This window comes from Drosophila mojavensis, unplaced genomic scaffold (genome assembly GCF_018153725.1).
Source record: "Drosophila mojavensis isolate 15081-1352.22 unplaced genomic scaffold, ASM1815372v1 contig_136, whole genome shotgun sequence".
Lineage (NCBI taxonomy): Eukaryota > Metazoa > Arthropoda > Insecta > Diptera > Drosophilidae > Drosophila > Drosophila mojavensis.
This window is the reverse complement of record NW_025318667.1, coordinates 17,553,551-17,578,055: the sequence shown is the minus strand read 5'-3', so window position 1 is coordinate 17,578,055 and position 24,505 is coordinate 17,553,551. Positions and strand designations below refer to the sequence as shown.

The 24,505-nt window shown below is 46.5% G+C and overlaps 3 protein-coding genes across 10 annotated transcripts in view; 2 read left to right on the top strand and 1 right to left on the bottom strand.

Moving 5' to 3' along the window:
- Window positions 1-11,995, top strand: part of LOC6584093 (protein sprint) — a 121,245-nt gene extending 109,250 nt beyond the window's left edge. For 5 of the 7 annotated variants that reach the window (XM_032732001.2, XM_032732002.2, XM_032731999.2 and 2 more), the window contains 5 exons: window positions 2,050-3,643; window positions 3,747-4,808; window positions 4,886-5,149; window positions 9,926-10,752; window positions 10,844-11,995. In XM_032732001.2, coding sequence (XP_032587892.1) covers window positions 2,050-3,643; window positions 3,747-4,808; window positions 4,886-5,149; window positions 9,926-10,752; window positions 10,844-11,176 — 4,080 coding nt within the window. In that variant the 3' untranslated portion in view covers window positions 11,177-11,995. Of the gene's footprint in view, window positions 1-2,049; window positions 3,644-3,746; window positions 4,809-4,885; window positions 5,150-8,464; window positions 9,774-9,925; window positions 10,753-10,843 lie in introns of those variants that run through there. The other 2 variants (XM_032732000.2, XM_032732003.2) reach the window with 2 other exon arrangements.
- A 3,933-nt stretch (window positions 11,996-15,928) lies between these two features.
- On the top strand, window positions 15,929-20,272 carry LOC6584092 (leucine-rich repeat-containing protein 58). The gene is made up of 3 exons (XM_002009716.4): window positions 15,929-16,930; window positions 19,211-19,427; window positions 19,512-20,272. Exons 1-3 carry the CDS (start codon window positions 16,413-16,415, stop codon window positions 19,887-19,889), a joined length of 1,113 nt encoding a protein of 370 aa, XP_002009752.1. The 5' UTR covers window positions 15,929-16,412; the 3' UTR covers window positions 19,890-20,272.
- LOC6584091 (serine/threonine-protein phosphatase 4 regulatory subunit 2) lies at window positions 20,255-24,414 on the bottom strand. 2 transcript variants are annotated; one of them, XM_015161474.3, is made up of 4 exons: window positions 24,283-24,414; window positions 22,831-23,145; window positions 22,572-22,760; window positions 20,255-22,503 (listed from the first exon to the last, which is right to left on the bottom strand). In XM_015161474.3, exons 2-4 carry the CDS (start codon window positions 23,045-23,047, stop codon window positions 21,047-21,049), a joined length of 1,863 nt encoding a protein of 620 aa, XP_015016960.1. In that variant the 5' UTR covers window positions 23,048-23,145; window positions 24,283-24,414; the 3' UTR covers window positions 20,255-21,046. The 2 variants fall into 2 exon arrangements, with proteins under 2 accessions (XP_015016960.1, XP_043867065.1); XM_044011130.1 differs by lacking the exon at window positions 24,283-24,414 and adding an exon at window positions 23,176-23,194 and having other exon boundaries at window positions 22,831-23,088.
- Between the last annotated feature and the right edge of the window lie 91 nt (window positions 24,415-24,505).

Here is a 24,505-nt window from a genome sequence, read left to right as displayed (position 1 = left end):
AATCGAAAAATCGACTTGGTTTTTTCAGCCTAGTTTGAATACTTTTAGACCTGGAGACTTCAAATTTGCGTTGTATATAAAGTTAATGGATACATAGATTTTGCCATTTACAGATTTTGGATACCACGCCCCCTTCGCCCCCAATTTGTAAAAAACGCATTTCAAGTACTAGAAACTTGTGCTTTGGAATGTACACATATTTTAGCCACATGGTTACGCTCTAAAAGTTTCATTAAGATCGTATGTCTACAAAAGAAATTATTCAACAAATAAATTCTCATAATATTGCCCACATTGCAGCGCAGCCCAAGCGCAGCCGCTGCTTACTGCGCAGTCAGCAGAGCGCGTGCTTATAAGTGCATGTGTATGTATGTGTGCATAAAAGAAGTCCAGACTGATTAGAATATCAGCTTGGAGGGTTCAGGGTATCTCCTAGTCGAGCAGTCTCGACTGGAGCCTTCTTACTTGTTTTTATTTAAATTTTATATAGAATTCTTGCTATTAAGCACAAATTGGGTTTACGGCTCGAAGCAACTCTCTGATTTCTAGTTGAGACTTAATGAATCGTAAAAATATGTGGAAAATATGTTAAGAATTTTGTTTATTATTATTATATTGAAGTGTAGTAAATTTTTTTCTTTACACAGTCAAGTCTCGATAATTCGAAATGGCAAGGACATCATTTTTTTTTTTTTTTTTTTCGATTTACACAGAAGTTCAAATTAGCGACATTTATATAGAACGATTTAATTTCAAGCGAATAGACTTTTTTCGATTTATCGCGATTTTTTTATCTAGCGGGATACGAATTATCGAGACTTGACTGTAATTTAATTAACAATTTATACATGATTTTTCTACTTTTGAATATTTTAAAGCCAAAGGCCTTTATCTAGAGAGGATTTTGGAGCTATTTTGCCCTATCTGTTATTCTTTTATTGTATTAAGATGTAATTTTTATTATATTAAGGCACAATTCCTTTTTGAGCTCCCCGAAGCATTATAAACTCGAACTTTGATTGGACAGCTCGAAATTTATTTATATTAAAAATGAATCTCAAGAGCATATTTCCAATTAGGGCTTTGAGTGTACTTATATAAGTACAAGTAGTGCAATTAGTGGTACAAGTAGTGCACTTCTTTGAGCACATGTTTACAGTGAGTGTTTTGTAAATGTTTCTTTGCTACATTACAGAGGATCTCGGTCTTGTAGGCATTGTTGTGAGTAGAGCCTATCCAGCTTAATCTGTATATGTACATAGATATATTAAATACAACATTTTATTTTAGACAAAAGTCTAGAGCTGTCGTAACTCTGCTAGTTATAAGCACTCTCTACCCTCTTCGTATTCTCTCCTCGTATTTATGCATTGACGCATAGATTTAGCTGGAACTCAGTTTGAAATTGAAATAATTTCTGTGGCGGTTGCGTGACTTTAAGTGAAACGCTCATTATAAAAACTTTTTACAGGCGATTAACGGAAAACGCCAAGGTTCTGGTTCTGCTTCTGGGTCTGGCTGGGGCTGCAGCTGCTGCGCCTCAGCTCGTGGACCACTTGACCAGGTCCGGGAGTCAGTCTGTGTGGGTCTGCAATTTGCGCTTGCCACACGACTTGGCTGCCTTGTCGCAGCGTCTGCAAAGTTTTCTTTGCCCGCCAGGACAAAAGGACGCACCGACTTGCTCAAGCAGTCGAGTAGAGGGAGGGGCTGGCGGGGCAAGGCGTTGCATACTTGGAGGCGCCGCGGCGTATGCAATACCAATTTATCATTTATCATTGTTTTTTGGAGGGAAAAATGGAAGCTGGGAAGCTGGGAAACTGGGAAACTGGGAAACTGAGAAATGGGAAATTTATGTGCGCGCATTTTTAACGCAACATTTAACGCGAAAAGCGGACGGGGCCAAGTCGGAAGTCGATGTGAAAGGAATCAAGCGCTGATTTACGTGGCGGAATTATGACAACGGCTCACTTAGTTGTTCTCCCCCTCCCCAGCCACTCCCTCGCAGCTGTTTACTCATTCCATCTCTCTCTCTTCTCCTTCCCATTGCAGACGTTCATTGTGCGTGGCTCCAGCCAGCCGAACACGATGGCCGTGTCGGTGCGCCTGCCCCAGGACACGGGCCCATACATCGAGCACTATCTGATCCAGTCGCAGGACAACATACTCAGCCTGGAGAGCTCACGCTTCAAGTTTGGCTCCATCCCAGCGCTGATCGCTCACTACGCCCAGTGCTGCGACGAGCTGCCCGTGCAGCTGATGCTGCCACGGGTGCTGCGCGAGGCGAACAATCGCAAGAAGCTCTCGTCGCTGGCGCTGCTCGGCCAGGAGTTCTGGAGCTATGCCAGCAGTCCGGCTGTGCTGGGTCCGCCCGTTATGGCCAAGACAAATCTCACGGCCATCGAGCAGCAGCAGCAGCAGCAGCAGCAACAGCAACAGCTGCAGCAGCAACAGTTGCTGGATGCCAAGTCGCCGCTGTCGCTCACAGAGACGAGCGGCCTGGGCACGGCCACGTTCTTCAGCGATGCTCTGGTGGCCAAGCCGCCGGCTGTGGCCCCGCCCCAGACCCTGTTCAGTCCCACGGGCAGCAGCCAGCTGCTGGGCTTCTTCAGCCAGGCGGGCACGCCGTCGGACACCAACTCGAGCATGAGCTCGTTCACGACCAGCGGCGGCCAGCACATGCAGCTGCTGAGTCCCAATTCCGTGGACTCGGTCATACTGACCATGTCGCCGGTGGATGCGCAGGGCTATCTGCCGGGCGGTGGTGGCGGCGGCGGCGGCGGCGGCGGTGGCTTGGAGCAGCCACTGCAGCCGCATGGCAGCAACAATTTGAGCACCTTCAAGACGACATCGGCGGCTGTGGCGAGTATTACGGAACTGGAGCAGGTGCGTCCGCAGCGACCGAAGCCGCCGAACACATTGAATCTCAAGCCGCCGGCGCCGCCAATGCGCTGGTCCAAGCCCCACTCGCCGGATCAGCTGGGCAACAACTTTACGGTGACCACCACGGTCACCTTTTCCATGGAGAACAACAACAACAGCAACAACAACAACATTGCCAGCAATGGCATCAACAGTGCAGCCATGGCCAAGCCGAATCCCGCCCAGTTTGTGGAGGTAACAACGCCAGCCGCGAGCAATCCCTTCAACGCGCTGCTCAACTCACAGGCCAGCACCAGCACGTTCCAGACCTTCGCCAAGCGCCTGTCGCCCGAGGGCGAGTGCAAGGATACGCTCTCATCGCAGGGCTCCTCCTCGAACGACAGTCGCTGGCAGTCGCAGTCGCAGTCGCAGTCGCAATCGCAGTCGAGTCGCGACTCCAGCCACAGCCAGCGGAAGATGCTGTCCCCAATGACGCCCAATGGCGCTGGCCACCTCCTGCCCGGCGTCGGCAGCACCAGCAGCAGCAGCAGCAAGTCACGCAAGTCGCGCATACGCAAGGAGTCCAAGCACTACCAGGAGTCGGACATACTGGAAAGCCCGCCGGCGCAGTACTGTGCCAGCGCCCTGAGCGACAAGATCAGCGACTACGAGGACGTCTGGACGCACGATCCCAGCGATCGGGCTAGTCTCCTAACCAGCTTCAAGCCCGGACTGGACAATGGCGGTGTCTTGAATCGACGACCTGACCTGCTGGCCGAGACACGTAAGTAGAGATTGCACTGAAGGAGCAAGAGCCCCTCTCATCTAGACTCCATTGAAGATCTAATCCTTTATTGCTCTCTCTCTCTCTCTCTCTCTCTGTCCAGCAGCTAGCACACCCACGCAGCAGCAGCTGCTGTCACCCTGCGATGAGACCAGCGCTGGCCAGGATAGCAGCCAGCAGCTGATGCAGTTCTCGGGCGATGCCCCGGCTCGCTCCCGGGCCGGCCTCCTCCTGCCGAATCTGGGCAATGCGGCACCAGCCATGACGCAGTCGCTGACGGAGCCGAGCGCCGCCGATGATGGCGGAGACACGACGCCCACTGCGGCACAGACACCGGGCTCACGCAGCAAGCAGGGCAGCCCCACATATGCAGAGCCAGCGGATGCACTGCGTCAGGCGGGTCTGACCAATGCTGCGGCGGCGATCTTGCGCAGGCAACAGCGCAGCCAGCTGCTGCCCGCCAATCAGCGGCACTCGGAGCCGCTCAAGGGCGGCCATGCAGCGGCCGCTGTGCCGCTGCTGCTGCCCGCCGATCTGGAGAAGTTGGCCGGCAGCCTGGACGAGCTGAAGCAGAAGCCAAAGCCGATGGCTCAGCAGGCGGCGAAGCGTGGACGCACTCGCATCGATCACTGGCAGCTGGACAGCAGCTGGGAGTTTATGGCCAAGCAGGAGACGAACGGCGGCGGAGGAGGCGGCGGCGACTATGACACCACTGTCGACTGGCAGGAGAAGGAGAACTCGCTGGGACGCGACAAGGATGGCTCCAAGAAGCGGCCGCTTACCGTGCACCAGATCATTGCCAAGCGTCTGCCCGATCTTAATCTGCCGGAGCTCGTGCGCTGCTCGACTCCGCCCCAGATGCCGGCAGCAGCAGCAGCAGCAACAGCAGCAGCAGCAACGTCGACGACGACGACGACGGCGGCAACGGCGATAACGACGAGCGCAGCCCCGCTGCAGGAGAAATCGAATGCCGATGGCAGCCAAAAGTCATTCCAGAGCCAAAGCGGCTGTCGACTGTCCTCGTACGACAACGTGGAGCGCAATTGTGCCGCATTCTGTCAGACCTACTACGGCGGCATCGACTCGGCGCAGTCGGACGATGGCACAGTCTTCTCCGAGCCCTGGGACTCCTCCCAGTGGGACTCCTTCATGCCGATGCAGGATGGTAAATCTAGCCAACACCGTCCCTATGGATTGTCCAGCACAGCAGCTTAACTAATCTGTAATTTCCACCTCTTTTAGATGCCACCATCAATTCGGATACCATTCATCTGTCCAAGTGCCGGCCGGCGCTCTCGGAGGATGACACCATCATTGAGGAATTCAGCAGCACCAAAGACGGCAGCACCAGCAGCTGCAACCAGGATACGCTCAAGGCCAATAAAAATGGCACCAGCGCCGGCGCTGGCAGCAACAACAATAACAACAACAGCAACAACAAAGCAATGCGACCCAAGGTGGCGACCATTCTAAGGAATCCAAGCATGCGGGATCGTGAGATATTATGTGAGTATGAGAACTTAAACGATAAGACATATAAGTGTGTTTAGAGGAGTGAGAATGGGAGAGTGAAGAGGAATAGTCGATCGAGTTGATTGAACTGGTCGAGTTGATGGAGTTAATCTATTGATGGAGTTGATAGAATTGATCGAGTTGATCAAATCACTCCTGTTGGAGCTGATGGAAATAATTTAGGTGATAGAGTAGATTGAATTGATAGAGTCTACTGAGCTTGATCGAGGTGATAGTTATCCAAGGATCTTCGCATCTACAGATCATCGCATGCCAAAACAAATTACCCTACAAATTAGAAATTTCTGGATTGAGCTCTTACATGTGAACTGATCGCGTTGATCGAACTGATCCAGTTCATTGAGTTGATGGAGCTGATCAAATTGCACAAATATGTTCAAGGATCTTCGCATCTACAGTTGATCGTAGGAATAGAAAGGAAAACAAATGATGCTACAAATTAAATACCACCAAAAAAAATCGAAATTTCTGGAGTAAAATCTTCAATATGAATTGATCAAGTTGATAAAGTTGAGCAAATTGATCCCGCTGATCGATCTAATTGATGCTCCATCGATTATTGATAATTAATTAACAACAGTCCAAGGATCGTCGCAGCAATAAATGCAATTGCAATTACAGAAACCAAATGAACATTTTCGAAAGGAACTATTCAGATTTCTGGATCGAGCACCAAGTTTATCTAGCAATGACTATTATCAATGTGGCTCTGTATGCTCTCGCCGGCACTTTATCAATGGACAGCCGATCGTCATCGTCATCATCATCATCATCGTATGCTCAATTGCAATCGCTTGTTATTGTTGCATCATACTACGCTCCATGGCCTCCATGGAGCAGCAGACAAAAGCAAATACGGGTCGATCACGAGCGATCAGACGAACGATGGGGCGATGCGTCGTCATCGTGCGCCTATTGACTGACTGCCTATTTGTTTGTTTGTTTGCTAGTTTGTTTGATTGATTGATTGATTGAGCGCACGGGTTGCTCGTTTACCAAATCTTAAGCAAACGAAGCGTCCACGAGCGGAGGCTATCGTTGAGCGAACTGCTTCGAACTGGTAAACCGAACCGAACTGAACCGAACCGCAGTCTGATTATCAGCATCGGCCGCAGCTTCAGATGCTGCCTCCGCCTCAACCCCTGTTTGCAGTCTGGGGACTACAAAGTCTTTGCCGAAACTTATCTGGCGCGCAATGCGTGCTGCATCGACACATATGCAGCAGCATGAAATGCGTCGCAGTTAGCCAGCTAAAACAAATTTGATAAGTTTCAGGCGTCGGACATAGAATTATATAAATATTGATGCAGTCATGCACTTTGGAATGTAAACTCGACGTCGACTGCTGCCTCCGCTGCCTCCGCTGCCACTGCCTCTGCCGCTGCTGCTGCTGCTGCTGGCTGAGTTTTTATCAGCGCGCGTTTTAAAACGCGCCGTGTCTCTCGCCGCTCAATGGGATGCGTAATTTGCCAGGCCAGGCATAGAAGACGCGACCGATTAGAGTGTTCAAGCCCAAGACTTTTCGAATCGGTTCTGCGCTCTATTTTAGGTCAGCGCATGGCTGATGAAATGCACACAGAGAGCTACGCAATGGGTGGCAATTTTATTTTTGGCGTCTGCTCAGTCTGGGTACGGACTATTTTTAGATTTGGGTCCACTCTAAAAGACACGTGCTCTGGCTTTTCTCCAGCGAAATCCAACTGTGTTTGCTCTAAGCAACAATTTCGCGTTGTCAAGCACGATAAGCAAGTGGATAAGCAAACGGTTCGCTGAACTCACCGAAACAAATTCTCCTAAAGGGCACCTTGATGCACCGTTATCTGGACGGTGCAGTAGAGCCGTAAATAAGCCGAACGGAAATCGTCGAACACCTGGAAACCTGCCCAACTGCCGGCAAAGTAGATAATGCTGCAGTTCAATAGAACTTCGAATGAAAGTGGGCAAGGTGAGGCGCCGGAAAATCAAATAAATTAAAGGTTTAACTCTACCGGCACCGACTATTTCAGTTGTTATCTCTAGTAATATATTGTCAAAGTTACTAAAGTCTGATATGTAAGATTAACTATAGTAGATAATAAGTCCGAAGTTGACGTGAGCTCACAGAATATACAAATCCCCTGGTAAACATATTACAAAGGGTTACACCCCTTTCTATGAGCATTATAAATTATATATTATAAATACCTCAGTTCCCATTTCATATACAACAAATAAATCGCTTGCATAGATCATTATCGCAGTTAGCTCTAATCTCTCTGTCCCTGAAATAGCATCTCTCTCATTTCTTTAATCTTGTGCAGCCTCTTGCGAGGAACACTTCCTGCACACAGACGCTAACGAGCACCTTCACAGAAACCTCCAATCCAAAGGTTTTTCCAAACTACGCAGCAAAATAACAACAACAAAATCGAAGCAGAGCAAACCAATTCCTCAAGCTAAGTTTAGGCTTCGTAAAGCTGATGCAATCGTAAGGTGCAATTGCATTAGAGCGGGATCTCTCGCCGTTTTCATTGTTGTCGATTGATCGGGGAATCTTTCGTAGTGGAAACGTCATCGCTGCCAGACATTAGACAGACTGTCGTTGAGAGATTTCTCTCTTCCCGCTCTCTTTGTGTCATGCAAGCGTCGAGCATGAATCAACTCTTTATCTCAATAGCCTTGCATAACGAACACCCAGCGCTCGCTCCCTGAGGCTCAGCCGCAGCTCTCCCTCTTTCTTTCTCTCTCTCTCTGTCTATCTGGCGCAATCTGTGGCCTACCTGCAGCAGGTATTTCAATTTGCATGTTGAATGATGACAAAGAGAGAGGGAGGAGGGAGGGCATTTACCTAAGCCAGCATTGCGTTTCGTAACCCACTCAGCCGCTGACTCAGTGGCATTTCCTCTTGACACAGTTTCTCCTCCACTCAGGCAGCTGTTCTTTCTGATAAGGCTTTGACTTTCGCTGTTTAGGACTTGCGCAAAATCGAGAAGAAAAACTTGTGTGGCAGGTACTGTCCGTCCGGAAATTCCCAGTTTACCCGGATTAACAGTGGCCCGATCCCTGCCAGAAGCTACCTGCAGGCAGGCGGGCAGGCGGTTTGATGGGGCGGGCGGGACAAATTGACAAATTGAGGTCGCCGCGCCTTGCAATTTAGGCCGCAGCTGCGACGTCGGCGTCGCGCTAGTTGCTATCGTTTCGTAGAGGCGCAGCGAGCGTCGGCGTCGCTGCCAACGTCAGCGTCATCGTTATCGTTGTTGCAGTCTTATAAACTAATGCGTATGAAGTTCAGCATTAGTTTTGCATTGGCCGCGTTTAGAGCAACACGACGCAACGGCAATAACAATTCGCTACAACAACAACAACAACAACAGCAACAGCAACGACAATAAATTAATAATTAATTGTAATCGATCTGCAACGCCGTCGATTGTCGATCGATAACACCAGCAGCAGCAGCAGCAGCAGCCCCGCGCCCCTCTTCGCAGCAGCAGCAGCGTGTGCCGATGAGAAACTTGCGTTTTCGCCAATTCGTTTTAGCTGGCAAAAATCGCTACAGAATCCATCATGAGCTGGTTCAGAAGATCGTCGCGCGCACACCCCGCGAACCGCCCCGCCCCCCTTGCGAGGGGCGCTGGCAATAGCATAGACATGTCAAAGTCGCTGTGCAGCCTGGATGAGCAGCGCATCGAACGTCTCGAGCCAGAGGAGTTCTTTCACGATCCCGTCCATGTGCGCCACTACAAGGAGGAGGCGAAGTTCCTAAGCTTTATGGCCGACTGGGAGATAGTCGATCATCCGCAGCAGGAGAATTACTTTTCGGCTGACTTCGAGGAGGAGCTACTGCAGCAGCGCACACAGACGCTGCCACGCACACGTCACACCCACAGCCTGGAGGAGGACAAGCTGGTCGCGTCCTCCTCGGAAGCCACACAGCCGATGCAGCCGTCGAGGCGCAAACGCAAATTCCTGGAGCTGCTGTTCGTCGAGAATATCCGAACGGGCATTGCGCTACCCAGCGATGGCAACGGCCTCGAGCAGCACCTGCAGCCGCAGCAGCAGCAGCAGCAGCAGCAGACGGTGCTGTGCAAGAAATCGAAGTACGCCAGCAGCAGCCTGTCCAGCCTTGGTTCCATATCAACGGCCACAACCACCACAACCTCAAACACATCGACGACGACGACGATGACGATGACGACGACGGCCACCTGTCCGCAACAGGTGCTCAAAGACTGCCGCATCAATCGCAAGCAACTGAAGACTGAAGCACTCGCCGGCTCCATCATGGGCGCCATTGGCAAATGCCCCAATCCCGAACTGAAGCCCACCGTCGGCGGCACCGCCTGCCCGGACGTCTGCCATCCCGGCGAGCGCAACACCTGTGATCACTACGATATCAAGCAATTCTTTCACCTGGACGACCAGGGCAACATACTGCTCAACATGGCACACATTGTCGAGTGCCGTGCCCTGGGCCTGGCCCTCCAGGCCCAGAGCCGTCGCCTCTATCGGCGCTATCGGCGCGGCTGCGAGTGCGCCGACGAGAAGCCGTGCGATAAGCCCGGCTGCTGCACGCCCTTCATCTTATTGCTGCGGCTGCTCTGTCGACTGCTATTCGGTAAGAAGCTGGAGAGGATTGCTCCCATTGACTCATAGGCGATCGCGCTCTCCCTCTCTCTCTCTCTCCCTCTCTCTCACTCTCCCTCTCACTCTTTATGCATATACCATACTTGTCTCACTTGTCCATACTGACGTCTCGCTTGCTTGCAGGCCATCCCCGGAATAAGATGAACATTCAGAGCGTCGGGCCGGGCGACTCGCTGCGCGCGTACACGCTGCAGTTGGCCCAAGATCCCAACTCCACGTTCGCCCGCAACATTGAGAACTTCATCAGCTGCACCAAGGAGTCGAGGGAGGCGGCGCCCCAGGTGGTCATGCGCAACATGCGCCAGTTCATGAGCGGCATGAAGAACTATTTGGTGAAGCATGGCGAGGGCAAATTCCATGCGGAGCTGGAGTCGGCGCGCGCCCGCCTCAAGTCCGATGAGTTTCTCAATTTGGACGCCATGCTGGAGACGGTGATGCACCAGCTGGTGGTGCTGCCACTGCGCGAGCATCTCTACGGCATCTTCGTGGACTACTACAAGCGCAGCGAGGACATTCAGCTGCTCGCCCAGAATGTGCGCTACGCCTACGAGCGGGATGCTTCCGACTTTGGGATACGGCCCACAGTGACGCCGCCGTCGCAGTCGGCGCTGCGGCTCATCTCGAATCTACTGTGGCGTCTGCAGGAGGCCGAGCTGCCGCTGGACAAACTGGAGCTCTTCCTGTGCGTCATATCGACGGTGTTCGATGCGACGGGCTGTCCGCGGGGCCAGCAGTTGGGCGCCGATGATTTTCTGCCCGTGCTGGTCTATGTGGTGGCCAAGTGTGGATTCGTTGGCGCCGAGATCGAGGCGGAGTTCATGTGGGGTCTGCTCCAGCCGACGCTGCTAAATGGCGAGCCCGGCTACTACCTCACCGCCCTCTGCAGCGCCGTTCAGGTGCTCAAGACGTTCATGGCATCCGAGGGGGAGAGCGGCAGCGGTTCACTAGACGTAAGTACACCAAGCCACAGCACCAACTGAATGCACACTTATCTCTCTCTCTCTCTCTCCCTCTCTCTCTTCTCTCTCTCTGCTGTTGTAGTGGCGCTCCAGCTGCTTGCCGGCCTGCTCGAGCGTGCTGCGCGTCATCATACCGGACGAGTGCAACGGCTCGCTCCAGACTCGAACGCTGCCCGTGCGGCCGCACACGACGACGCGCGAGGTGTGCCGGATTATAGCGCATAAGGCGCGCATCACCAATCCGCAGGACTATGCGCTCTTCAAGCTGGTCGACGGCGAGGAGACGCTGCTCACCGATGCCGAGTGCCCGCAGGATGCGCGGCTCGCTGCCAAGGGCAAGCACTGCATGCTCGCCTACAAGCGCATCGATGCCAAGATTGCCTGGCCCACGGCTGCACAGCCGGGCAGTCATTGATGCCACCGGCCACGCCCCCTACCTACTGCCAACTATACCCATACCCTTACCCATACCAGCCATGCCAACCGGCCTCGCCCGCGCCCACGCCCGCGCCCCTTTCCCTCTCCCTGTCCCTGTCCGTGCCCAACGGCCCCATCTTGCTCACTAACAAGCATATTTGATTAATAATTTATTATTATTACATTAAAATATACTTAGTAGCCTGTAAGTAAAGCTAATTAACGCTAATACATCTAATGTGTACTAAACAACAACAGTATTGAATTAAGAGCGGTTTTTTTTTTAAATATATTTTTTAATCTCATCTCTCGCCAACAACATTCAAATCATCAAAACGTCATCAGAAACATCCAGAAGAAAAGATCGAACAGCCTGTTCGCAATAATTTTTTTTTGCTAATAAATATACGAATATAAAAACATATAAAGAAAACAAAATAAAAACTATGTATACAACTATATATACTACATAGATATATATACATATATACCTATATATATCATATATATGCGTAGTTCGTAGTGGGCCAAAGGTATAGCACAAGGCCATTTATTATAGAGGTAATCCCAGACAGACAGACAGACACAGACACACTCACACACACATCTATCTATATTGCACTCCTTATAGGCAATTTATCTAAAATACATATATGATCTATAAACTCAATAACAATCGATGACCAATTGCAGCAACAAGAAAACAATCACAATTTTAATGCAACACACACACACAAACACACACACACACATATATACAAAGCAAAGCATTTATAGCTATCTTTTTCTACTTGGGAGGGTTATGAAAGCAATTAATCACAACATCTAACACATTTACATATACATATACATGAATATGTATATACATATATATAACGTATGATTAATAACGGTTAACTTTAATATTTATGTACAACTAAAACCAACAACAGCTATCGGAAAATGTAATTTTTTTTTGTTTTTTTTTTTTATTGTATACTTTGTAAAATATGGCAAACCACAAGGCAATTATTTAATTAATAATAAACAATAATAATGGAAAATTTTACAATGTGTCTTTCATTTCAATTAAATTCGCGTGCAGCCGCAAAGTAGGCAACAGTTTTTTTGCAAGAAATGTATTTATAGGTGGATGCAAATTTTTGTAGCATACTTTTAAGCCGGTGTATATATTTAATATCAATTTTCAAATATTTGTGGTACTCCTAGAGCTTAACTCAACTATGAATTGTGCCATATTTAAAAATGTTAATATGATATGATACTTTGATGTGATGAAATCACTTGCCTTCAAGCTCAAATATTTACGATTAGTTTCGAAATAAATGAGCAAATATTGATTAAATTATATCAATTTATACTTCTGATTAAACTCTAAAGAAATGTGCAAATTTTAAATTTAAATTTTATACTTGAAAAGAATTTAATGAAATACAAAAATTGCTTGAATTGCTAAGTTTAAAGTTGAAATGAATCATTAAATGAACCAAGATAAGCTACTGTTAAATTGTTAAATTAAGTGCTGCAAAAATCGTCACCTGTTGCCTAAGATCTCGACAGCACACATATAGAGCCTAGATCGGGGACTATCGCATACTTGGCGCCTGTCTAAAGACGTGTCTCAGCTTTCAGCACTGTGGGTTCAACAATAAATGGAAGACGACGCGACAGATAATTGATAATTGATTTGCCAAATTGATTAGGGAGCCAGATTTCGAGAATCAACTTAGCTCGAATGCGCGCGCACACACACACACATACACATATAGGCATTTTGATTATTGGAAAATTAATTATCAACATGTGCGCCCCGACCTATTGTGGCTGTGCCAGTGTCAATGTGCACATGTGTGTCCATATATTTTGTTTGCTTGAATTGATTTATATATTTTGTGATTTTCGCCCTATGCAAGAAAGAAAGAAAACGATTTTATTGGCCCGTCGCAATGTGAATCGTTTGCACAACTATTGCTGTTGTTGCAGTTGCTTTATATGGAATATTTTATTTTGATGGCACATTAATTTAGGTGTGATAAGGACCACACACACACACACACACACACCCCACACATATACAAAACTGACGGTCGCTCAACCCACAAATCAAAATGAAATAAGTACGTGCACAAAAGCGCGCACAAATCGCGCACGCGACTTTAAACGCGCCGAATAGCCGTAGCCCCAGAGCCAATTATAACCCCAAGTGTTGAGACAAACGGCCGCCACTGTCCCCAGTTATTGGTACTTCGAATGCCAGCTGCTCATAAATTGCAACAATTCCAATTGATAATCATGTACATATATATGCCTCAAATGTCACTCTAGTCTCTATGTGTATGTATGTATGTGTGTGTGTGTGTGTGTGTATAAATCGCAAACTGATCGCTGCCAAAGTCGTGTTAAACGCTCTTGCTCATATTTCTGTATTTTTGGCTTGTGGCTTATCAGCAGCGCTGCCGTCAGAGACAACAACAAATTTAGAACAATAACAACAACGACAGCAGCAACAAATAATAATATAAGAATAATAAAACATGAGCTAAGAATACTGGAGAATTGGGAGTGATCGACTAGAAAGCGATTTCCAAATTTATTTGAATTCTTAAATATGTTTGATCTATTATTTGTTATTATTTTATATTAAATAAAAGAGACAGTTGAATAATTTATACAGCTTTCAAAATCAATTTCATTTATTTTCGATTTGATGTTTGTATTTCTGAACTTTTGCTTAATTAATTTCGAGTCTGTTGTCTATTCTCTCAACTTATCAGCTGCGTTTGTCGAAATTGGCATACAAAGTTATATAAATATGTCCGCTGGACTTCAACCCAATGGTAACAGAATTTTGAACTTGTAAAGGCTCAAGATTGATGCAGTTCAATAGGCACTCCGACTGAGATTTATCATTCTGCATTCTTCTTGCACTACGGCGAGATCTGTTACAAACACTGGCATGCAAATGATATGCTCCATCAGTTGGGGCACTTCGAGTGGGTTGAGGGTATGGAAAGGTCCACTGACGCGATAATAAAACATTTTTGCACCCCAGATGTGCTCAGCTGCTCGAGCCAGACGCCGAAGTTGAAGTCAGGGGGAACACACCAGACCGCAGGGAGGCCGGGCAAGGGGCGGGCTGCGGATTCTTTGATTAGACGTACTTAAGTACAAAGCAACAACAACCATGTCAACTGCTAATAAATATTACTTTCAGTGAGTGAGTGAGAGTGTGTGTGCAAGTGTGTGCGAGTGTGTGCGAGTGTGTGTGCGTGTGTGTGTGTGCGACTCAAGTGGGCTGTTTAGTAAATTTGTCGCGGGCATTAAGAGTGCTCCAAAGTTTTGAGACTTGATAAGTAGCGATCATAAACGTAGTCGCGTCGAACAATTTGATACGACCGAACGAACGACAGCCATCGACTGACCTCATGCGAATGCCCTCCATGAGTCAGAGTCCTTAACATCTTCGGCATGATGTCATTTTCTGCACTGCCATTCACTGCGCACTGACCTACGAATATATTTATAAAAATTCATTTTAAACAAGTGTTTTATTATGGCTATTTAATAATCTCATTTATTTATATTGGGCTAACTCTCGATTGTTGTTCATAAATTTGTATTTTGATTTTTTAATAATCTAAATAATAATTGACACTCAAATTAAGCATTAATTAATTTGAATTCCAAGGTTTTTATAATACAAATATTTTTTATTTTTATAGATACTTTTCATGCTTAATAAATCACAATCTGTTTTGTATTATATTTCTTGCTAACTTAATAATTTTGGTATATACTCGAGGAACTAAATAAATAAATATTAATATAAGTATTTATATTAACAACTCTTAAAAATGTTCGCATTGTGAGAAAATACGAAATAATAAAGTATTTATAAATATTTATATTTTTTTGTAAATTATAGCATAAAAGTAGTAATAATATGTAAAAATTAATATGAATTTATTTGAAATTGGAATTTTTGTGTTTTTATTATTATTATTAATGTTAATAAAAATTGATTTGTAATTATTTTTTCTATATTTTTTATTATTTTTTTGTTAAATAATATTTTTATATATTTATAAATCATTTATTTATAATAATAAAAAATACAAACTATCATAATAATAATTAAAAATACTTGAAATTATTTTGTGTAATTTATGATGACTTTTTATTCAATGGAAATGTAATTCTTGTATATATAACTATTATTCATTTTTTATTGTATATATACAAATATTTATTTATTTATTTAGTTAAATAATTCAGCCCCCACAGCCTCGCCTTCAAAATCACTTTGAAGTGTTGCTTGAAAATGTTGAAGATGCTCTTGGGCCGTCTAAGATTTAAGCTACTCAACGCTACGCATATTCATTACATAAACTTGCTATAAACAAACCCAAACACCCATCGAGCAGCCAATGTCAAAGTTCACCTTGGCCCAGTGAAGCGAAGAACTGTTCGATTGACCCACGTCAGGCAGCGCTCAGCATTGGCCGCGCGTGTTTATCCCGAAAACAACGAGCACGGCAGGGTCCGTGCTTAGTGGACCTGTATCCGTGTGCGGCTCTGTGTGTGTGCGGGCTTGGCATGTGCGTGTGTGTGTGTGTGTGCATGCATATATTACGCATACGCCTGTTGCGCCTCGTGCGCAACGAAGACGACAATCGGCATCGGCGTCGGCATCGGCATCGACATCGACGCGGCTGGATCAGTCGCGTTGTACAGCAGCGGAGGCGCCGAACCGTTGGCAGATCGCAGTTCAGTCAATGCTTGGGTCTGGTGCGCGTCGTTCGACTCTGCCCAATTGATATAGTTAGTGAATATATTATATACATACACACACTCGTCTATATACACATATATAGATAGAAACATTTTTTTTTTTCTGTGTTACGATTACCGTTGTTATTGTTGTTATTCCGATTTGCGTCGCAGTCCCGGCTGGCCAAACAGAAGAAGCGATGCGATCGCGCGCACACAGAGGAGAAGCAGAGACAGCCATAAAGAGCTTATAGAAAATAAAGTACAACAACAACCACAATAAGAAAACAACACACTCTTGAATAACAAACAACAAACACACACACACACACACCCACACACACACACACACACACACACACATACATACGTGCATATAAAGAAATACATATAGAGAGAGACTCGCATTGGCATTGCATCGATAGAGGCAGCCGTATAGGCCAGTAGTGAAGTTGATCGGAGCAATGGAGCTGTATACGTCGGATAGCTCGGACACCGATTCGCGCGAGCAGAAGACCATCGACTTTGGTCGCATGAATCTGGATGTGGGCACACTGGAGGATCACCTCAGCTCGCCACACAAGGCGCTGCTGAAGACCAGCGGCGACATCGAGACCATGCTGCTCAATCACAATCGCCTGGTGGCGCTGCCGCGCGTGCTGCAGCAGTTCACCAATCTCAAGATACTCGATCTGAGCTCAAATGCGCTCACCCAGCTGCCGGATGCCATTTGCCAGCTGCCGCTGGTCACGCTGATAGCCAAGAATAATCTGTTGACCAACTCGTCGCTGCCCAAATCCCTGCTCACCAAGCAGATGGGCAATGTGCATGGCGGCACCTCCACGCTGAAGGAGCTCAATCTGAGCGGCAATCAGCTGATCCACTTCCCCGAACAGGTCACCGAGCTGCGCCAGCTCAAGTATCTGTATTTGGGCGGCAACAAGATCTCGAGCATATCCAAGGATATCTGGAAGATGCAAAGGTATCGGAAATGTAAACAATTCCTACAGAGCCAAACCCTTAGTCCCGGCTCTCTCCATACCTACCTCCCTCCCTATCTCCCTCCTTTCCTCTCTTTCTATCTTTAAATTTAAGTGATACTTTAAGGCTTTGAGCGGCAGATGGAGCGTAAGCTTATCCAGGAACAGCCTAGAGACAGTAAGCTATCAAGATAGGAGCTTAAGCTTATCCATGAACATCAGAAGGAATCAAAATTCCACGCACACCCGACAGATCTATCGCAATACTTATCTCATATCCCAGTCTTTCCTTTCTCTTTCTGTTTGTCTCTCTCTCTCTCTCCCTTTCTTAATGTTGTGCTTTTTGGTGACACTTTAAGGCTTTGAGCAGCAGATGGAGCTTAAGCTTATCCAGGAACAGCCTAGAGACAGCAAGCTATCAAAATTCCACGCAAACGAGACAGATCTATCGCATTGCCTATCTCTTACCGATAGATTCTCATCTCTCTTTCCCTCTCACTTCCTCAATATTGCTCTCTTAAATAATAATGTATAGCTTTGAGCAGCACTTTGAGCTTAAGCTTAGCCATGAACATCTGAAGGAATCGAGATGCCACCAGACAGATTTATCGCATTGCCCATCTCTTACCCTCAATCTCTCTGTCTCTCTCTCTCTCTTTCCCCTTCTCTCTGTCTCCCTCTGACACTGATAGCTGTACAGCTGATCTCCTATTTGCAATGATCCAGTTCCCTGCTAATATTAAGTATACGTTATTGGTTTAAGCAGCTTCCTTTCTTCCTTCCTTCCATTCGTCAGCTCGTCAGCTCGTCAGCTGTTTTGTAGTGCTTTGCATTTGCATTTTCGCACTGGCTCGCAGCCTGCTCAGCCTCAGTTGTTGTCAAGCGTAACACTTTGGTGGAGAATCGACAACGGCGGTTGGGGGTTCAAGTCTATTTGATGGTCTGATAAGCGGACTTTCGAGTGGCTTCGGGCGCGCATTGTAAAAGCCAAATCTATCGCGAAAATAAATGAAACACGCACACTCGACACACTCATAAAAATAAATATATATAATATTTAGAGAGAGGGAGAGAGAGAGAGAGAGAGAGAGAGATACATATAGGTATCAATGGGGCATTTTTATAAGTAAACACAATAATAAATATAAAACAAAAGAATATGTGAGCCAATTCGAAGTGGAAACACTTATCTCAAACGCCGAGCTTCCTGACCAGCAACAGCCGATTACGGAGTTTGGAAAAACCGATTCCAGCCGAGCAACAAAGTGTAGCGAAACGGTTTCTATTTATCAGTCTGATTAATATCGTTAGACAATTAGATAAGACTTACGATAGCTCGAACAATCTATTCCCATATCAATTTAAGGCTATAAACATAACATATAAATAATAATAACAAAGAGCCGTTTTTTTTTATTGTCGTGGGACTTACCTATAAAAGAAAAAGCGAAAGAAAAAAACACTAAATCAAGTCTCATTATCTAGTGATACCAACTATCGAGAAATGAACATTTGGACCTGCACTATATCAAGCTCTCCTTATCAGGTGTTTGCTTCAAAAGCTCTTGCCCTATTTAGAAAATTATTCAGAGCTAACAAAGCCAAGATTATTTACTATAATACCAGTATGACGTTTATCTATAGACTCAAAACCGGGTGACTTTTATCTCAGAAAGCTGCCTTGGATACAGCGCCCCCCCCTGAATAGAAGTGTTATGCCTAAGCACTTATATAAACTGTCAGCTAGACGTGTTTATCTATGAAATGTTTTTCGCACTGAGAGCCCCAACAGAAGTGAACTCGGCCCTGGACTGAAATAGACATAGGCCATTTGATAACGGTCTTGAATAGACAGCGAATACCTCTTAGAAGAAGTGGTAAGAGATAACCTAAAGTTGGAGTTAGAGTTGGGGATTGGGAGTGTTGATTAGAGAAAGTTTAGTTTAGTTGATCTCAATTTGGTGTCAGAGAATAGGATATACATATAGCATAGTATATATAGGGTATATACTATATACCTATGGTAGTATGTTTCTGGACTTCATTCTCCATATAAGGCCATAGATCTATGCACAAGCCATTAAAGCATTCCAAGGCTAAGCCTCAAGGAAACATAGGATTCTAGGAAGGATCCCAACCCAAAGCCACAAGTATCCCCTCATAATTTGTTCATAATCTTTAAGAAATCCTATTCAAGTATATTCATTACTCTCTCTCTCTCTCTCTCTCTCTCTCTTTTAACATTCTCACTCACTCTCTCTCCCCCTCTCTGTCTTTCACAGCCTTCATGTGCTTTCGCTGGGCGGTAATCTGGTCAACGAGGTGCCCGAGGCGGTTGGTTCCCTCAGCCAGCTGCAGGCGCTGGTGCTCTGCGACAATCTCATCGAGAATCTGCCGATGAGCATTGCGCGCTTGAAGAACCTGAAGTCGCTGCTGCTGCACAAGAATAGACTGAAGCACTTGCCCAAAGACATTGTCGCCCTGAAGAACCTGACCGAGGTGAGCCACTGGGCTAAGCCGATCAGCTTATATAAGATCTGTCTCAATCTCAACTCAATCGATCTTCTGCTCTTCTGCCTTTAGCTGAGCTTGCGCGACAATCCGCTGGTGGTGCGCTTTGTGCAGGACATGGCACTGAAGCCGCCGACGCTGCTGGAGCTGGCCGGGCGCATTGTGAAGGCCAGCGGGCAGCGTCCCGGGCCGGAGGATGTGCCGCGCACCCTGGTCGACTATCTGAACAGCGCCAATTGCTGTGTGAATCCCAACTGCAAGGGCGTCTTCTTCGACAATCGGGTGGAGCACATCAAGTTCGTGGACTTCTGTGGCAAATATCGCGTCCCGCTGCTGCAGTACCTCTGCTCATCGAAGTGCATCGAGCCCGAGGAGCTGTCGCGCGCATCCAGCAGCAATGCGAGCAGCGCCAGCAGCGGCTTCATGATGCGCAAGGTGCTCCTGGGCTAGGCGCGCCCAGTTGACCCGCACCCAGGTCCCGGACCGGATCCGTGATGTGTGCCCAACCGACAAGTCGACGAGTCCGTTAGCCAGTCGGCCAGGCCAACAACGGAACGGAACGGTATCGCTCGTCCGTTGGCTGTGCTCGTGGTTGTTGTTGTTGTTGTCGTTGTTGCTGCTGCTGCTCCTGCTGCTGCTGCTGCTGCTGTTGCTTTTGATGTTGCGCACTCGGATATCCATTGGCTACACTGCATTACCAAATTGTTAACCATATTTGCCATATGAATTTTTTGTTCATTGTTGTGTTATATAATGCTCCCCCTACCCCTAAACCAACCCCCGCAGAAAACATGAAATATATATATCCACACATATATCTATACACACATAAACGCAATAATTTTTATTTAGACATGACATTGATTAGAGGAGAATTCTGATGTGCTAAACACATATAATCCATTGTATAAAGATCGTACTCTCTTCTTGATAATAAACGTTTTCCAATATTTCATTATTAGCTATGTATGAAGTTGATTTGACTTGCTTCTATGTTGGAAAATAAAGGAATTAAAAATTATGATTAAATTCTATATCGAATAGTAAACGAAAGTGGATGATCAACTTTTGAGCTTAATGATAATTGATCATAGATAATACATAAGAGATAAGAGATAATAGTAATTGCTCATTGTGGAACGGGCAATGATACATAAATATAAAATATGACATAATGTGTTCGATCGATTCATGTACGCTCAACAATATGGAAAACTATCATATATATGGAATATAGATCTGCATGAACTTAATTCTCAAACTTACAATTAAAAAAAAATAATAATAATAATTCACGATGTGTCTGTCTGTCTGTGTGTGTGTGTGAGTGCATCTCCAGACGGTTCTGAATGCTCGATTGGGAATACGTTGGAGACATACATACATATATCATAGTATTATATCAGCTATGGCCTAAAGGTAAAACCCTAGATAATCAAGTTATATATCCCACAACTCTTGGGATTGGTCTGCTGTGTGTGTGTCGGTGTGTGTGTATCCTTTTTATCTTCTACTCATTATATTCTATTTATGTATGTGGAGTAGGTGTAAGTATTCATAATAGTCGCTGTCGATCTGCGTGACCGCAGGGAGCCAATCATCATCATTTATTGGACCATTACCTCCTGACTGGTGTCATCCACCTCCATGGCGTCCGGCTCATCCTTGGGCCCGTCGTCGGTGGCCATGTCGCCAATAAGCAAACTGCTCTCGGCCATGACAACCTCCTCGACGACCGCTGTGATCGAGTTCTGTTCGTCCTCCTCGACTGGTGTATCCTCCATGGGCTGATCGTTCAGTGCCAATGTGGGCGTGGCACAGGCTGTAAAAGCAACTGTATCGGTTGCCGGCGCTTCGTCGGCTTCTGTTGCTGGCGGCGATTGAGGCGTGGCCAACTCATCGGTCTCAATGGGAACAGCTGTAACGGGAACAGCTGCAACTGCAACTGCAGCTCCATCTGTATCGGCGGTCGCATCAGCGATCTTCTGCGCCTTCTCTGGATCATCTGCAGCTGGAGCTGCTGCAGCAATCGCAGCCGGCTCAGCAACAGCTGCAGTTGCTGCTTTGGTCTCAGTCTTTTCGGTATTGCTCTCGTCAACAGGGTCTGCCTTGATCTCCAGCTGAGTGTCAGTCTTGGCCTCGGCATCAGGTGCCTTTGCGGCCACAGAATCTCCATCCTTGTCAGCTACAGACTGGCCCGCGACAGCTGCTGGTTCACTGGCCTTTTCTGGTGAGGCCTTTGCTGGTTGCTCCGCCTTCTCAGCTGGCTCCGCTGGCCTGGCGTCCGTGGATGATTTCTTCTCATCAGAATCGTCGACAGCGGCATCTTCGCTCTGCTTCGATGCTTTCTCTGCATCTTTCGCTGGCGAGTCCGACTTCTTTTCAGCTCTCTCCACTTCCTGCTTTTCAACAATTTTCATCTGCCCACCGGCCGCATCTTCCTCGTCCGCACTGGTCAATGGATCCTTGACCTGACTGTCGATGGCTGCATCCTTTACAGTTTCTGCAACGCCTTTGTCAACCTCATCGGGCTCGGCCAATTCTGGAATATCCGCGTTAGGCTCTGTCGTTAGGCTCTTCGCTTCCTTGTCTGCGCTGAATGATTTCTTGACTGGTGCCTCCTCCTCTTCATCGGGTTCCTCAATTTCGGGTATCTCGCGAGCAGCTTCAGTCACATCCGTCTTCAGATCACGGTCTTCATCAGCAGTCTCTGCCTTGGCTTTGTCTGCTTTGGACTTGCTGTTCATGGTGGCGACCTCCTCATCCGCTTCTTCAGCATCCTCTTCGTCGCGCTGCTCATTCTCGTCAAAGTCGAGCTTGGCCTTCTTGGCCTTCGGCGGAGCAGCGGCGCTGTCGTCGCTGCGTGGGCAGCTGGCCTTCATAGCAATGCAATTGGTCTCCTCGATGGGGACGTTGCGGTCATCTCCGTTATTGAAGATGTTCTCGTTCTCCATCTCGATGTCGATGTTGACCTCTAGCGAAATATCCCCATTGCCCACAGAGTCTAGCGAATCGCCATTGTCGCTGTCCGTGCGCTTGCGACCCGGATCAATGGTGCTAACAACTAGATATGAGGACACACACGAGATTAAAGTTCATGTCGTGATCCGCTTACGGCCAACTCCTACTCACCCAGTATATTTTTCTCGAGCGCTCGCATGTACTTGTCGATGCGCGAGTATTGCTTGCGAGGCTCAATCAGTAGCTCACAGAGCCGCTGCACCGTGAAGGGAGCAGCATTGAATAAATCGAGACGCTCCAGCAGGGAGGCCTTCATTGTCTCAAAGTTGAAGGGATCGACGTTCGGGTAATTGGGTATCTCTGTGTGGGCAGAAATTTAAAATTTATTTATCGAAATGGACTACTGACGGGATTCGTGGGATTCACTTACCCTCTAGACGCGGTGGATCCTCGTTAAAGTGCTTGATCACACTTAGCAGCTTTTCGCGGAACAAATACTTGAGGCTGGACCACTTGAAGACGGTGTCGCCGGTCTTGGCCACATACTGCAAATAGTCCTCCAGCTCTTTGGGTATTTCCTTCTGCTTGAGCTGTGTGAAACGCTCTAAAATTTGTAGAATCTCATCGCTGTTCTCCATGGTAACCATTGATGCTCGTTTGAAGCGTAAGCGTTAGCGTTAGAGAAGCCCTACCAAAGCAATGCAAGTTCAATTTGTGTGCATAAACCGGCCGGTCAAAAAATACTCTGGAAAAAAAAAAATAAAAAAAACTTTACTCTATGTGGATGAAAAATTTTCTCCGCTCCCGTGGTAGACACACAAAATCTGAAAGGAAAACTGCAACTATTGCCGGCCGCCCTCCCAATGATTGTGTATATGTGTGTGAGTGTGGCTTAGTGTATACGTGTGTGTGTGTGAGTGCAGCAGGTATGCGCCGAATCAACGACACTAACAAACACGATTGCTCCCTGCTCTCGGCTCCCTGCTCTCGGCTACGAATGCACCAAAGCCGAACAGCTCAGCCTAGTTAGGTACATAGGCTCTCCTTTGATAGATTGGTACATTAGCTTAATTTATTCACGAACCATGAGTGTGATTTGCCTATGCGTGTGTGTATTTATTGAGTAGCTCAACAGGTGTTTTAATTGAAGAAGGCAATAAACTTACACCAATATACAGATATTATTACCGTATATATCAAATTTGAAGCGTAGGTACTCTAGGTGTGCATCGTTTTTAGTAAGCGGCAACTGTGCCCAAGAGCTTCGGGAATGCAGCTCGTCGTTGTGGAGAAGCTGTAATTTGCATTGGTTGGTTGTTCCCAGTGAGGCGCGGGCAGAAAAATACAAAGGAAGGGAGCGAGAGAGAGAGAAAGAGCGAGGGCAGATGCACGATGCACATATACCAACACAAATGCACACATAGAGACCGGGCGCGCTTAAAACTACTACAACTGAGAGCAATTTAAATGAGAGACGAGCGATGTCTGCAAGTTCATCTGGTGAATGGTGGAGGATTCCTTGCGAATTTACACAGAAAAACTAGTTATTTCGCCAGCCTGCACACACACACATGCACACAGCCAGCAACATATGTATGTACTTGATGTATGTATGTATGTATGTACGTATCTAAGTGCGGCTCTCTAGCAAATAGCGACTTGGTTATTGCAGCTGCAGAAGGTTTACATGGATGACTTTATACAAACATATTTACCTAAATTGGCCGGCAAACCGACCGAATGCGTAATAGACCTAATTATAAAACTAGGCTTAATGTTAGTTTTCGGTATTCGCAATTGTTGATTCCGGTGACTAAAGGCAGTTGGGCATTTTATTTACACCTTATTATTAGTAATAAAAGTATGGTAACTATGAATTTACCTGCGATTGCTGATGCGACCACTGGAGCACTATCACACTTATTATTATATTATAATTAAATATATTTATTTATTTTGCTCCGCTTCACACTATGTAAGCTATTGATATTGTAGACAAACATACCAAAGGCTAATCGATTAGCACGAAGCAAATTTGTGTCACCACTAACTTGATAGGAATATTCTTCGATATATGGGTCCGCATTGTGTATCGAATATAATAT